The sequence below is a fragment of the Cladophialophora psammophila genome (assembly GCF_000585535.1).
Source record: "Cladophialophora psammophila CBS 110553 chromosome Unknown aczJe-supercont1.1, whole genome shotgun sequence".
Classification (NCBI taxonomy): Eukaryota; Fungi; Ascomycota; class Eurotiomycetes; order Chaetothyriales; family Herpotrichiellaceae; genus Cladophialophora; species Cladophialophora psammophila.
In genome coordinates, this window is record NW_006912922.1 from 970,994 (window position 1) to 985,259 (window position 14,266).

A 14,266-nucleotide genomic window follows, 5' to 3' on the forward strand; every position below is an offset into this window, starting at 1 on the left:
ACCTAAGCCCCGAACCTCCGCACCTCGACAGTTACCAGCACCACCTGGGTGTCAGCTGAAAGTTGCAGTGCAAAATTGTATCTGCTGACGGGAACCGATGTTGGCCCTTGGCTAGAACGTCCTAGCTGTACTAGACATGCAGGACCGCTGCCTTTCCGGCTGGCGTCGCCCCGTTCTGATGGGCACGCAATCACTGCAGCAAACAGGCTTCACAAAATTAAGTGGAACGGTACCCGGGGTGTGTCCCTAAGTATTGCAATAAGCGATGGACAGGCGACTCACCTATCGAGCGAATTAGGCCACGAGGCATACCTTCTCCGACTCTACAACCCCTGTTGCACGTCGCCACACTTCTGACTAGGGCTTCGTGGCTCAGCGGATCCCTTGGCGGATACCGGTGTACTCGCTAGTATTTTCCAGTCTTTTCTTTCCAGCTCCTTTTGCCTGGCAATCCCCCTGGATCCAATGTCGAGGAATACGAACGAGGTACAGGAAAAATCCATTTGGATCGCCCAAAGTTGTGGCGGTCCTGGCTTCCAAGATGAGATGGAGGGGGACAAGCACAGCCCAACGACTTTTTCCAATCGATCCACATGTTATCGCTGGGCAAATGGTGCGAAGGACTCCTTCCAGCCCTGCGGACCTCACATGTTGGACTTGTTCTGTTTACGACCCCCAGCTAGGGTGCGATTCTCGGGTGACAGTTCTGGAAGGAGCAGTCTTCAGCCACTTTTAATCCAACGGTAACATGCTCCCCAGGCCCAGATCAACCGCCTTTCGCCAGGACTGGTTGTCGCGCGTTACCGCCGTCTCGTTCTATATCCACACTTGTCCGTTTACTGTTTACTGGTATCCCAGTATCGCATGTCTGATCCGAACCAATACGCGCGCTTGATTTTGACCGTTCCGTTCACCGTTGACAAGCAGGGAATGCGCCGCCCGTCCTTTCGCTCCGGGTAAAATCTCCCTGGATATTCTCTCTTGTGAAGAACTATCGATCCTCGGCATCCTCTCAGTCTCTGATATTGCGATACGGTTGGTGTCTTTCTCAGTCCTACTCATCTACGCCCAGGACAAGGGCTCTATCCTCGCTACCCCAATCATACTTTGGCCTACTCGTTTGTCCACCAGCTTCGGGTGGACCCCGAAGCCGTTGTCGAATTTTACTAGCTATGTGATAAAGGCTTGAGTAGAATGTGCGTCGCTATGCCCCCCCCGTCATTAACGTCCATGCCGCTCAGGTCAGATATGAGACACGGTTCGACATGAGTCCCTTTCTCACCAAAGCTCATCTTTTGCGAAAAAACCTCAAGACCAATAGTTCTGACTCGTCCTTTTCCCCTTAGCCCTGTGAAACATCCCAGAGAACCCTTGTCGAGCACGCTCATTTCCAAATTTGGCGCCGAGTTGGCTGTTTCATTTCCTTTCTCGAACAGACGAACGGGAGAAAAGAATTCTCAACAGAATCCCATTTAATCACCAACGAGATCATTCGGATCCCTCCTGATCCGTGCTCAGCCTCCTGCTCAGTTCGAGCAAGATTGACCGCACTTATACCTTAGGTATACCTATTTGAGGTACTTCCTTTTGGCGCTTAATTCGTTGTGTCTCACCATCAAGGCAATATGGACTGACCGATGGCTGTCTTTTGGGTACAGCATTACTATACACTTCCCATTATATTTGAGGATTTCGGCATGGGCGAAGAGCCTCCGCTTCGACACAATCCCGGATTGCATGACAACGACGAGCATCTATCAAAAGGCTTGTAAATGTCCCAGTTGTGGCGGTTGACCGGACTAATATTTGCAGATCGGCCACCACAAACTTCTCTATCCGTTCTGAACGCCCCTTCGGGACAGCCCGCGAATATGGAGTTTGAACCATATCCTCAACAACAGTTTCCCATGGGAAGTTTTGCGAGCACCGCGACGCTCGATATGTCGGCTGTCACAGCTGCATTGCCAGAGTACCCAATGCGCCAGTTTCAGCAATCGCTATATACGCAGCCTTATCAGCAACACTCTGCTGCCACCAACCCGTCGATGATGTATCAGTATCACCAAGGCGCGCAGTTTGGCGGCCAGAGCGCCACTCATATCAACCCTTCATTTACTCAGCAGTACCCGTCACAATATGGGCAAGGCGCGCCTTCACGACAGCAGCAGCAAGGAGTGGCCTATCCACACTTCGTCGGCAATCCAGGAGGCCCAGGTGGTCCTCAACCGTACCCAAATCAAACATTCGTGGTACAGCAGCCGATGATACATAATGCCAATGCGGCCACTCAGCCTCTTCAGCATCCTCAGTTTGCACAGGCCCGTGGGACCGCAGCCTACGTTGCGCCGTACGGCTCCAGGGTGCCAACTGCCTATCCACTACCACAACTGCGACTCGACAACAGCCTAGCACAAACCCAGCCACTGAACTTTTATCCACAGCCCAATTCTCAAGGTAGGGGACACCCCGCAGTTCTAGGGAGTCCGTGGGTAACTGACGCTTCTGACCTACACAGCAGTCAGGAGATCTAGCTCGAGTTCGTCTCTGCAAACATCGGTGCTCAGGGGCCCGCCGAGGAAACCCAAGCAATCTGGCCATGCTCTTTGGGTTGGCAACTTGCCGCCTGCGACACATATAATTGACCTTAAAGACTATTTCTCGAAAGATGCGACGGACGACATAGAAAGTGTCTTCCTGATCTCGAAGAGCAACTGTGCCTTTGTGAACTACAAGACTGAGGCTAGTTGCGCAGCGGCCATGGCTCGCTTCCACGACTCTAGGTTCCAAGGAGTGCGACTGGTTTGCAGGTTACGACGTGGGAGCTCTTCAACGGCAACACCAACGCAAGGTGTGGCGCAACAGCCAACCGCGCCCACCGACGCAGGGAACGAGGAGGACGGAGTTGGCAAAGAAGCAGCTGTGGTTGATGACATAATAACAGCAGAACCAGAACCTATCGAGAAGGTGAAGGAGAGGTTCTTCGTGGTGAAAAGCTTGACCGTTGAGGATCTGGAACGCAGCGTCGTCAGCGGAATATGGGCAACACAGGCCCACAACGAGGCCGCATTGAACAATGCCTATCAAGTGAGCATGCAGTCCATTATCCGAATTGACCTTATTGCTGACAAATGTTAAGACTTCAGAGAATGTATATCTCGTCTTTTCAGCAAACAAGTCTGGCGAGTACTTTGGATACGCTCGGATGGAGTCGGCGATTGGTGATGAAGCGGCCGCGAATATCGATTATCAACCTCGACCAGAGGCGCGAGAACCCAGTCCTGCGGACCTGCCACTGACCATACCAACACCAGCTACGGCGACCGCACCCAAAGGACGGATCATTGACGATTCGGCCAGAGGTACAATTTTCTGGGAGGCAGACATTGAGAGCAAAGAGAAAGAAGAGCAGCACACAGACGATGACGCCGGAAATATTTCTGGGGAAGGTTATGAATCAACCAGTCCCGCTACACCACAAACCTTTGGGAAACCATTCAAGATTAAGTGGATGTCCAACGACCGTCTACCGTTCTACAGGACAAGAGGCCTTCGAAACTCTTTCAATGCAAACCGCGAAGTGAAGATTGCTCGAGACGGGACAGAGATTGAGCCTTCCGTTGGCCGAAAGCTAGTCAATATGTTTCATCGCCCTCCGCTTCCATCTGTGAGTCCTGGGGTTACCCGGCCACCACAACCTCATCAAGGACCTTTGGGTGGGTTCATGTACGGAAGGAGTTACTGATGTATTCTTTTATGATTTGTTTCGATGCGGATTCGTCATTTTGATGTTTCATGTTTGTACGACGACATGATGCGACGACAAGAAAAGCAAGAGTAGCGTCAAATCAGAGCAACAATACGGAGGCCGTTGACTAGGTATTCCGACACAGTCTCTTTTCCTCTCGCTCTTTTTCGTTGAGGAACAAAGCACACGATAGCCAAGCTTGGCAGGCCGAGCCTTCTTTCAATTCATGGTGGATGGGGTTCCGGTGACCGTTATTGAGTTGAAGAAAGACTGATTGAGAGGGAAAGGGGGAGAGAATGTAGGGGCCAGTAGGGAAAATGCAGGAAGAGGAACACATAATGTATGTATGAGTCTCTCGTTCACCGAGGTCGAGGATTGACAGTGCTTCTGGATTGAGAATCATCGGCTCCCTGATGAATCGAGCTCCTGGACCAAATCCACAAAGTCCTCATCTCCTGCTGCTGCCAGCTTCCGAAACTCGTCCATGTTTGCTTTGAGCCATTCGGCTTCCTCGCCCACCTTTGTCATTGCAGATTGAACATTAGCATAAAAAAAAAAACAAAACGGGGGGGGGGGTCAGTGAGAGAAGAGAAGAGAACGCAACGAGGCTTCGCACTCGTGACTCACTTTTGGCCTGGCGATACCACACTCGACAGCTGTGGTCAAGGCGGCCATCACCCACACGGTCCTCAGCCCCAACTCACCTTCTTTGCCCACAACTTCTTCCCACACCCTGACAATGTCGCGACAGTGCTCGTCGTAGAGTTCCTTGGACCGCTGCTCGCCGGATCTGGTGCGCAGGATGACGCGGTTGTAGACGGCTCTCCGGCCGTTGCGGAAGACGACCTGCTTGCTGGAGTCCGTGTAGCGGACATTGAGGAAGAAGCCGGGCGTCTTGAAGCGCATCGCGTGCAGGTTCGTCAGCGCCTTTGCGAGGGCCGATTGTTGGTCTGGTGTCAGGGGCGTGACGTGCTCGACGTCGTAGAGAGGCATGTTATTTATTGATGACGATGATGGTGGTGGTGATGGCGGCTTTTGTTTCGGGTGCCTGCTCTCTCGCCGCTGAGGATAGGATAGGATAGGATAGGATAGGATAGGACGCAAAGATTTTCGTATTCAGTCCAGTACGCAAGATGGACAATAAGGGAGTCAACATGGATGGAATTGATGTTCTGGGTTTGCCGGTGAAAACGCCGACGGCAACCGGCATACATCCACAGGATTTGAATAGTAATACATATATATATATATATATAACTCCTCCTGTTAGATTTAGTCAGCGCCTCTGAACCAACTTTCCACCCTCACTTCCTGCACGCCTCAGGTGCTGGTTTTCTGCTTTATTGTGTCATGATCAATTTATTCACCTGCCTACATCATCACCTCTGTTTACATGGCTGTGCGCGGTAATTCCCCGTCATTTGATGGCATAGATCTGATATGAAGCCACCCATTCATTGAAGTCCAGCTTCCGAGCGGGCTCCGCGTTCTTGGTGCAACATGGCTTGCTACCATTCTTCTCCACGCAGCAGGCGCTGTCTGTGTTCTTGTCACAACAGCTCTTCGACCCCGTCTCCTCCATGCAGCAAGACGCCGTGCCATCCGCGTCCTGGTAGACGTTCAAGTCTTTCTCGGTGTTGATGAAGGCAATGCTATCCTTTCGAAACCCGGCTTCCTCCATCCAACGCCGGTATTCGTCCACCAGGCTGGCGCCCGCCACGCAGCCAACCAGCAGCGCCGCGTCGCGACGGATCTGGTTTGGCATGGGTTTCTTTGCGAGAAGGTCACTGATTGCAACTCTGCCACCAGGCTTCAAGAGCCGGTGGATTTCTTTGAAGACGGCAGGCTTATCCTCGTCCGGAACCAGGTTGATGACGCAGTTACTGACCACCAGATCGACCGTAGAATCCTGAAGGGGAATTTCCGTGATTGGTGCCAGGATGAACTCCACGAGACCCTCGGGCAAGTTGGCTTTGGCAGCGTTCTTCCTCGCCAACGCAATCATGGCCTCGCTTCTATCAATCCCGTATATCTTTCCGCTCGGGGTGGGGTTTCCTTTCAGTATTTGCCTCGCGGCGATGAGACAGTCGAGCCCGCCTCCGGATCCGAGGTCAACCATATTTTCAGAGGGCTGGAGGTTTGCCGTCGCCAGGGGGTTTCCGCATGACAGACCAAGGTTCGTCCCGGTGGGGAGAGATGCCAGATCCTCTGCCGAATATCCAAACGATGCTGCGATTTGGGTACTTTTGGAGTCCTGGGCGTCGCTCTCATCCACCTGCGAGGCGACCTTGGAGTACCTGGTGTTGACCGTCTGGTAAATTGTTGCGGCGTCCATGGTGACCCTTGTGGCGAAGCTTAACACAACGTCGAACAGAGTATACAAAGCAGAGTGATACCGCCAACTGTTAAAACTCTCAGTAGTGGATATTGGATCTTACCAAGTACACTGTTCGATTCGAGGGGGTCATGCTCAGAATTATAGGCGTAGCGGTGTGTCACGGTCCCCCAGCTATTGGCTTGCAACTTGACGAAACGCGCAAGTGCTAGCACTCAGCAATTGAAGGAGCGAATACGACCGGAGTGAAACGGCAAGGCAGACGTTCAGGATCACGACCATGGTATGTAGCACCTGAGGTGTTTTCGAGTGTTTACCGAGTTGCCAATCGTGGAAGCATGAAGCGACAAATCACGGGCCGCCGGTGACTGCTTCTTGGCGGCTTGGCGCTGCGCTTGTCCTGACCAACATGACGCAGAACATTAACTCGGTGCCACCACCACTAACAAACAATCCTCCTCGACCCCTCTGGCCCCCCTCTGGCCTCTCCAACCAATTTGCCATCACCAACAATCGAGTTCACGTATCTTCGAGCTCATCTCCTAAAAAGGAAGTTTCTCTCTCGTCCAACCGTCAGCTGACCAGCGCTGGCCGCTTCTAGGGTCTCGTCGTGCGTCAGGACCTGATGAACGGAAGCGCCCCGCCAATGAATCATGAACATCAACGAATTAGTACTTACAGACCGAACCGTGATGAGCCTGCAAGAATCAACATCTCGGCAGAACCTGGACTCTCCATCCTTATCAATGACTTCCCTCCAACCGCTAGCCCCGAAAGATGCTTCACCAATAAAACGCAACACGATTAACCAAAGACGCTGTCGTGCCCGACGCCAGGATTACATTGAGGACCTAAAGCGCCGGCTACGTACTTACGAGACTCAAGCCATCCAAGCTACTGCAGAAGTGCAGGCGGCAGCCCGGAATGTCGCTGACGAGAACCATGCCTTGAAAGAGGAGGTCAAGGCTTTGAGGAAGCAGAATGAGGCGTTGCAGACGTCCTGGGAGGAGCGTTTCAGAAGCCTGACGCAGAAAGCCGCCGAGGAGGACCGTGCCTTGAGAGAGGAAATCAAAGCTTTGAGAGAGCAGAATAAGTTGTTGCAAAGGTCCTGTTCTCAGCCCTATAGTAGTGCGACGCGGAACCAGGACAAAGTGGAAGGCCCTATCGTCGCTGATAGACAACAGAAAGAGAGACAGCCCGGAGCAAGAAAGCGCCGGGTGTTTGACGGGAAGGTATTTGAGACGGGTATTCCTTTCACGGCGTTGCCGGCACTACCTCATCAAGATCACGAGACGCACGCGGGGCCTACCAGTATGAAAATCCCCGTTTCGATGACATCCAGGTTTCGGATTCCACCGCGAAACCTGTCCAGACCGCCTCCGAACACACTCCAATCTCATGACGTTGCTCTCACAGATGACCATGCTCAAGAAGAAGACATTCTGGCTTCACCCGATGAAGAAGACGGCTCTTCCACTCTCATGCCGTCCCCTCCGTTTTCGAATTTCGCGACCTCAGATCCTGACGACCTAGCTTCAACACCTCATCCTCCCTATTCACCTCCATCTCCAGCCATCTCTCCCTTCCAATCCAAGTCAAGACTCTGCGGGCCCGCCCGCACGGCGAACAGCACGCCCTGCCTCGAAGCCGCCCTCATCATCGCCAGTATGCGGGGCGTGCCCGCCCACGATATTACAGTGGAGACGGAAATTCTCCCTGAACTTGGTTGCCATGGCCCTCTTTCGCGGCCGAAATGTATATCGCCCAAAGACTGCAGGGGACACGGGCCTGGCCACGGGCAAAGCCAGCCTGGGTCTGGAGGTATCGACACCATTAGCGAGGGTTTGAGTGCGGGCAACGGAAGCGAAGCAGAAATGGGACCCTCTATCTGTGCGGTCGATAATAGGAAATTATTTGGGATTCTGGCGCGGGAGGGGTAAGAAGAGAGAGTTAAAAAAAAAAAAAGGAGAGAACGGATGTCTCGGAGGAGATTTTTTCCTTTCCTTTTCTACGACAGATATGGATGCTCCAGTGTATGACCAGAGACAACGCAATGATCTATGACCCCCCAAAAAGGAACAGGTAACAGAAAAGGCATTGAAACAGGGAAGCATACGAAACGAAAACAAAGGAAACAAAAAAGGGGGAATCGTTTTGTGCTTTCTTTCTAAGTGCTCATAGCTGCACTGAAAAGAATTTCGGCAATTAAGTTACTATTATACTTTGTCGAGTCGGTCTAATCTGATCTGAACTCGTGTTGGTAATGATGCAGGTAGAGAAGGAGAAGGAGAAGGAGAAGGAGAACAGGAATCAACGAAATTGATATGTTCAGAGATAGGGCATGCAGATGCAGCTAGGTACCTGGGCAGAGAGAGCAGGCCGAACGACTTGATTGAATACCTACCTACATCCTAAACACCTATATACATATCTGTGTTCATGCGCAGTGTGTATCTATATACTGTAGTACGGTAGCGTATATCCAACCAACACTGTCAGCGTACCTAGGTACACTGTCCGGTACACCGGAGTACATGCAAATATGCCTTGATGGCGCTGATATATCCATCTTACATCTGATATCAGCGTATGAATTCCATATGTTTCAGGTACCGACTGCCATATCATGACATCTTTGTAGGTCGCGAGTCAAGCATCTGGGCAATCAAGTCCGTTTTGTTCCCTTGTGGCCATCTATGTACATGCATGGGCATTTAACATGGACGTATGTCCCGAGCGGTTCTCCTTTTCTGTTTCAGCCTCGCCGCGCTTCCTTCGCCTCCGTTCCCTCAAAACTACTTAGTACCTAGGCATTGCCAGGCATCCGGAGCTAGTCACTCCAGCGGCGTCGCGTGGCTCACCTCAGCACGGGAGCAAAGCTGAGGAGCTCTTCTCGGATCAATTCAGGTGAAATGGCAAGTGTCTTGTCATTGCGCGATAAACTGTGTCGCGTCGCTTTCATTCTCTGGGGGGTATCGGTTGAATTCATGCCTCCCATCGGATCCATAGCCTTGTTGGGGCTATTTATCCTCATTTTGAGGCTAGTTGTACACACATGATCCGACATCCACCCTTTCCATGATTAATTGCCGGGATCTAAAGAAATTTTCATAACGACAGCTCACTAAGCCCACTTCCCGAGCAATGCCATGAGTCCTGCACCAAGACACATGGTCACAAAAGCCGCCATGACTGTGCGGATACTCGCTTTGCGCATTGAGCTGCTGAACATGAACTCGTGAGCCATCAGCTCCACCAACCCCGTGTAGATCAGGATGCCGGCAGACACCGAGTCAAAGACGCCATTGACGATGAGTGTCGTCTGGGAATTAGGAGGATAGCTCTTCCGCACTCCCAAGCCGATGGCAATCGCCAGAGGAGTACTGAGGCCATAGGACAACGCTAAGACGTAGGGGGTCCATCGTCGGCCTTTCGGCCAAGGCGTTACGGCGAGCCGGGATCCCAAACCGAGGCCCTCGAAGGTCTGGTGAAAAATAATGACGATGAAAAGCGTGTCAAACTCGCTGCCGGCCACAGCAAGTGTCAGGCCGATGAAGATGCTGTGGAAGATGATTCCGAATTCGAGGATGAAAATGGCCGTCATTTGCGCTTTGTAGTCTTCGAGGCTGAACGGGCTGGCGGCCTCCTCGATTTCGCTGTGTTCACGAGCATGGCCCATGTGATCTTCTCCAGGCACATGCGTACTTTGAGACCGCGACACCCGCGTGGATAGAGGCAGGCTCACCGAGTGGGGACTGTCTTTGTAAGGCGATGAACCCGGTGCGGGAGTCATTTCCGTGTCGGTTGTCGACCTGTCCAGGTCGATCACGTGTGAATGAGAATGAGAATGTGCATGTGCATGTGCATGAGCATGCCCATCGTCACCGTGATCGTGATTATGTGCACCGCCAAAATTCCCATATCTCATGACCATCAATTCAATGAAAAAGAGAACAAATATGGTCATCAAGACGATACCTTCGGCCCAGTCGTATTGTGTTATGGGCCCGGTAAGGCATGGATCCGTTAATGCATCGGTCGCAGGGGCTAGGAGGTGGATGAAGGCGGTTGCGATAATGACACCAGACCCAAAGTACTTGCAGATGAAGAACACCCACTCTGGCACCTTTAATCCTCGGTGCCGGTTTGCAAAGATGGGAAAGGCGGCGCCTATCGACGAGGTGATCCATATTATGAAGAGGGCGGCAACTCGTAAGCCGATGCGGCCGTCGTAGCCGTTGCCGGTATCACAAGCTGGGGTTGCTCCAGAATCATCTTGCCGAACCATCAGGTGAACGAAGGACTCGAGGTTGGACATTTCGGTGCAAATAGCGCGCGGAAACGGCTAGCCGCAGGTTGCGACAGTGTGGCCTCAAGGAGTGAAGCTGCCGGGGAGCTGCACAAGGTGTGCGAGGTGTGGTTGGAGTGAGTTATTTCGATTATGCGTGAACGAGCCGTGGTTTTTGTGCTATCTGAGATGCTGAAAATCCTTACAGGCGAGGTCGTCGTCTTTCGGAAAATACGAGCAGGAATTTGAGGCTTGACTCCACCAGATCCAGATCTTTGTGAGAGAAGGGTTGAGAGCAAGACTAACGAGGCGCGACAGATGGCCTTCACGAGATACGGACTTGCTACCAGGGTTTCTTTTTTTCTTTTTTTTTTTAATCCAGAGGCAGTTCTCAGTTCTCAGATCTTCCACCCCGCTCCACCGAGAGGGGAGGAAGGAGGCAGTCGTCACATTCCAGTTCTTAGTCAGTGCAACCACCCAAACCACCCAAACCACCTTGTGCCTGTGACAAAGCAGTGAAGCAGCAGCAAAAAGTGAGGACCTTAAAGAAGAGGACAATGGAGGGCAGTTCATTGGACGAGGCTGGTGGCATGGCACCCCCACACTCCCCACGCCAGCGTTGATTGGAGGTTGTGGAAATCGTCATCGGCAGGCGCGGCAGGTACCCGTCACCAGTTCGTCCCACCGTCCAATCATTTCGATCCAGCTGACAAGGCTGTCCCTTGGCGTCCCTTAGCGTGCTACCATCTTAAGGTCCTCACTTTTCCTCAGCCTATTCCCTTCAAGTAGTGACTGCTATCACTTCATTCTGTGATTTTATGTACCTACAAGTATTTTACAAGTTTATCATCATCATAGTCCAAGAAGCACGCCTGCTTCGCCAAATCCGCGTCTTCTCGATACAGAGCGTCCCCATCGAGGCACCGGTAGCAGCCCTTGGTAAACTAGCCAGGCCATCAGTCCCACGGTCGCCACACTTGACGCCACAATCTCCAGATACAAACCTCGCCGTCTCTGGAGCCTCGCCAGCTGCAGCTGTTTCCCTCGGTGTCGTTCTCGCCCCGATGCATGCGTGTTGCCGATCTCCGAGACCCCGTACCCAGATCCTATGACGGGGATCGAGCTAATGCACCCCTCCACAACCGCCTGCACGACTTGTGGAAGACTGCGAGAAGCTGGTGCTCGCCATGGTAAGGGCGACTCGGCCGGTTCAAGCCCAGGCTTCCGTCCCAGGACCCAAGAGACATCGGGTGGCGGACCGAACACTTCCGCAGCCCGACTTGTCACCCACTTGTGTAGAATCGCGTGATTCCGCTGTAGAGACTCCCGCAGCCATCCATGCTCTAGTGCTGGCGTCTGCATCAACACCAGGTAGCCGACCGCCAGACAATCAGCGCTGCAGGCTTGGTCACCCAGTAACCAGTTCTTCTCCCCCAGCATTTCACTCAGGGGTTCAAAGAAATCTTCTGTGACAGCGTCTAGTCGAAACCGGTTCTTTTGCTGGTGCCGGCCTAGTAGCCCCGTGACTGTTTGTCTGGGTTTTCTCAGAGACTTGGGAATATGCGCGGTCAGGCCTGTATCCGCTCTCTTGTCCTCCTCCGCCTGTGCACTGTCCACATCCAGACTGTCCAGACCTAAATGTTCAGACCTCTTCTTCGCTTGTGCCCGCCATTGATGCGGCAAAGTCCAGCTCTTTGGCCATGTCAAGATATCACTGAGGGCTTGTCTCGTGCAATTAAGATAATTGTCGCTGCTCACATAGAGGCTGAGATCGAGGAGAGGTTGGCCGCGTGACGCGATGAAGGTTGAAAATGCCGCGCAGTCTGCTTGTTGCTGGGCATTGAGGTGTTTGTTTAGGTCTCGTTCGCCATTGGAGGTCTCAAGGAGATAGTCGACAATGTTGGTGAACCCAGCGACCCAAGTCTCGCCATCGCGTAACGCAGGGAGTTCTGCCAGAGGACTGACTCGAGCGTCGCTCGAGGGAATCAGCACCCAGTGGTCAAGTGGCAGGCATTGGCGAAGGTAGAAGATTGCAGCTAGACATTGGGCATCGATAGAAGGAAGCTCGAACGCTGGGCCCCAGACATGGAGTTCAAACACCATCTTCGAGCCACATTTTCTGCCGTGATTCAAAGCAAAAGCTCGACCCGCGTAAATCCTGCAGTCGAATTGCACACTGCCGTTTTGAGCTTAGTCTCTACGGTGGGTTGATGTAGACACGAAATGCTGACTTTGGCCAGCCTTTGGCCTACCAGGTTGAACCTGTACAAAGTACCGAGTCCGGAGGCACATACCCCAGCCAAGTGTGACCTCAAGTAACTGTACGATAACATCTACAACAAACTCAGACAATTCTCTCAATAAAAAGTAAAAAAATATTCGCATGGAGTCAATGAAATGAAGCACGTAGTGTATCAGCACGTCAGACGACGAGGCTACCGCTTCACACGAGGAGAAACATACCCTTGAGACTATGAGAAATGTAGGGGAAATATTCCGTCAGACAAAATCCGCTTAAAGCCTTACTACTTGGCAGTAAAAATTAGAGTCAAAACTGCTCACCTTCACACTTACCCTTCATCCTGAACCTACTCCACCGCGTCCAGCACCAGCGAGGATCCAAAATTAGCAGCGTGCTAACCTAGTTCCCTATGTGACGCCTTTTCGACTTTCGACCACTTTCCCGTCCCCTCGTTGGGACTAACCCTCCCTTCTATTAATGAAGTACAAACCCCCCTCCTACCCTCTCTGTTAGGGATTCCTTGATAAGTAGGCAGAGTCTAACGATAAGCGTATGTATAAGGTGTCCCTATAGTATATGATGGATACTGTACACGACTCAAAGCATGGGAGAAGGAAGTGTGCGCCTCTCCTACGGGGAGTGTGCTAGTAATAAGGATGCACCCCCTGAGTCGCATCTATGCTTGGCTGGTGGCCTGATTACTCTTCGAGATCTCAGGCGTCCGTTCCCCCGATGTTTAGCCGAATCCGTAACACTCTCGGGCTACGAGCTTTTCTCTTTCTCTAAATTACGACCCTCCTTAAACGGCGGTCCTACTATTACCGTTATTATAGCCCTCCCACCACGAAATTAGAGTCCTCTCACTTCCACCACTACTATAGGCCGGCTAAGCCAGTAGGAACTCACGGCGGACGAACTACTACTTACTCATACTAAAGCTGGCGGTTACTAGGAGTATATTGTAACAGAACACTTCAGGGTTCGGCGTGCACGTGCAACAACGCACAGAGGCCTGTCCGGCAGGTCGGAAATCGAGAACGCCTTTCTGGTTGACGCTGGTAAGACAACAAGACAACACCACCACCAACACCACCCAGAGAGGCAGCGGCTAGGGCAAGGAGCGCCTAGCACGGCGGTGGCATCGAGGAGATGGAACAGGACTGATAAAACACTTAGGAATAAGGTAGACGGCATCAAAAAACCATGGAATTCTCTTTTTTTTTTTTTTTGATACTCTGTCAACCTGTAAAAGAATGGCACTCTGCCAGCACTGTAAACTGTTCCGCACCCCCCTCTCTGCCAGCCCATTTTGCTTTGACATGTGACCAGACAACTTTCCACCCTGCCACCGCTCTACCAGCCCAGCACAGTCCATCACAGCACAGCCACCTTGCCTTGTTACAATATAATTACGTGATTTAAGTTACGTAGTCTACCTAAGTTCATAAATAGTATATACTGTAACAAGGCAAGGTGGCTGTGCTGTGATGGGCTGTGCTGGGCTGGTAGAGCGGTGGCAAGGTGAAAAAGTTGTCTAGTCACATGTCAAACCTAAATGGGCTGGCAGAGAGGAGGTGCGGAACAGTTTACAGTGCTGGCAGTGTGCCATTCATTTTTTACAGATTGAGCAGAGTATTATGAATTCCATGGCTTTTG

At 52.0% G+C, this 14,266-nt stretch overlaps 6 protein-coding genes across 6 annotated transcripts; 2 read left to right on the forward strand and 4 right to left on the reverse strand.

The window, feature by feature from the left end:
* Positions 1-1,871: 1,871 nt before the first annotated feature.
* A1O5_00337 (uncharacterized protein) lies at positions 1,872-3,742 on the forward strand (the record flags this gene model as incomplete). The annotated part of the gene is made up of 3 exons (XM_007740957.1): positions 1,872-2,454; positions 2,516-3,084; positions 3,137-3,742. 3 exons carry the CDS (start codon positions 1,872-1,874, stop codon positions 3,740-3,742), a joined length of 1,758 nt encoding a protein of 585 aa, XP_007739147.1.
* A 402-nt stretch (positions 3,743-4,144) lies between these two features.
* Positions 4,145-4,738, reverse strand: A1O5_00338 (uncharacterized protein; the record flags this gene model as incomplete). The annotated part of the gene is made up of 2 exons (XM_007740958.1): positions 4,145-4,264; positions 4,373-4,738. 2 exons carry the CDS (start codon positions 4,736-4,738, stop codon positions 4,145-4,147), a joined length of 486 nt encoding a protein of 161 aa, XP_007739148.1.
* Positions 4,739-5,162: 424 nt separating this feature from the next.
* A1O5_00339 (uncharacterized protein) lies at positions 5,163-6,080 on the reverse strand (the record flags this gene model as incomplete). The annotated part of the gene is made up of 1 exon (XM_007740959.1): positions 5,163-6,080. The coding sequence occupies one exon, from the start codon at positions 6,078-6,080 to the stop codon at positions 5,163-5,165; it is 918 nt and encodes a 305-aa protein (XP_007739149.1).
* Positions 6,081-6,826: 746 nt separating this feature from the next.
* On the forward strand, positions 6,827-8,020 carry A1O5_00340 (uncharacterized protein; the record flags this gene model as incomplete). Its single annotated transcript, XM_007740960.1, has 1 exon — positions 6,827-8,020. One exon carries the CDS (start codon positions 6,827-6,829, stop codon positions 8,018-8,020), a length of 1,194 nt encoding a protein of 397 aa, XP_007739150.1.
* A 1,184-nt stretch (positions 8,021-9,204) lies between these two features.
* On the reverse strand, positions 9,205-10,398 carry A1O5_00341 (uncharacterized protein; the record flags this gene model as incomplete). The annotated part of the gene is made up of 1 exon (XM_007740961.1): positions 9,205-10,398. The coding sequence occupies one exon, from the start codon at positions 10,396-10,398 to the stop codon at positions 9,205-9,207; it is 1,194 nt and encodes a 397-aa protein (XP_007739151.1).
* Positions 10,399-11,220: 822 nt separating this feature from the next.
* On the reverse strand, positions 11,221-12,471 carry A1O5_00342 (uncharacterized protein; the record flags this gene model as incomplete). Its single annotated transcript, XM_007740962.1, has 1 exon — positions 11,221-12,471. One exon carries the CDS (start codon positions 12,469-12,471, stop codon positions 11,221-11,223), a length of 1,251 nt encoding a protein of 416 aa, XP_007739152.1.
* Positions 12,472-14,266: the final 1,795 nt, after the last annotated feature.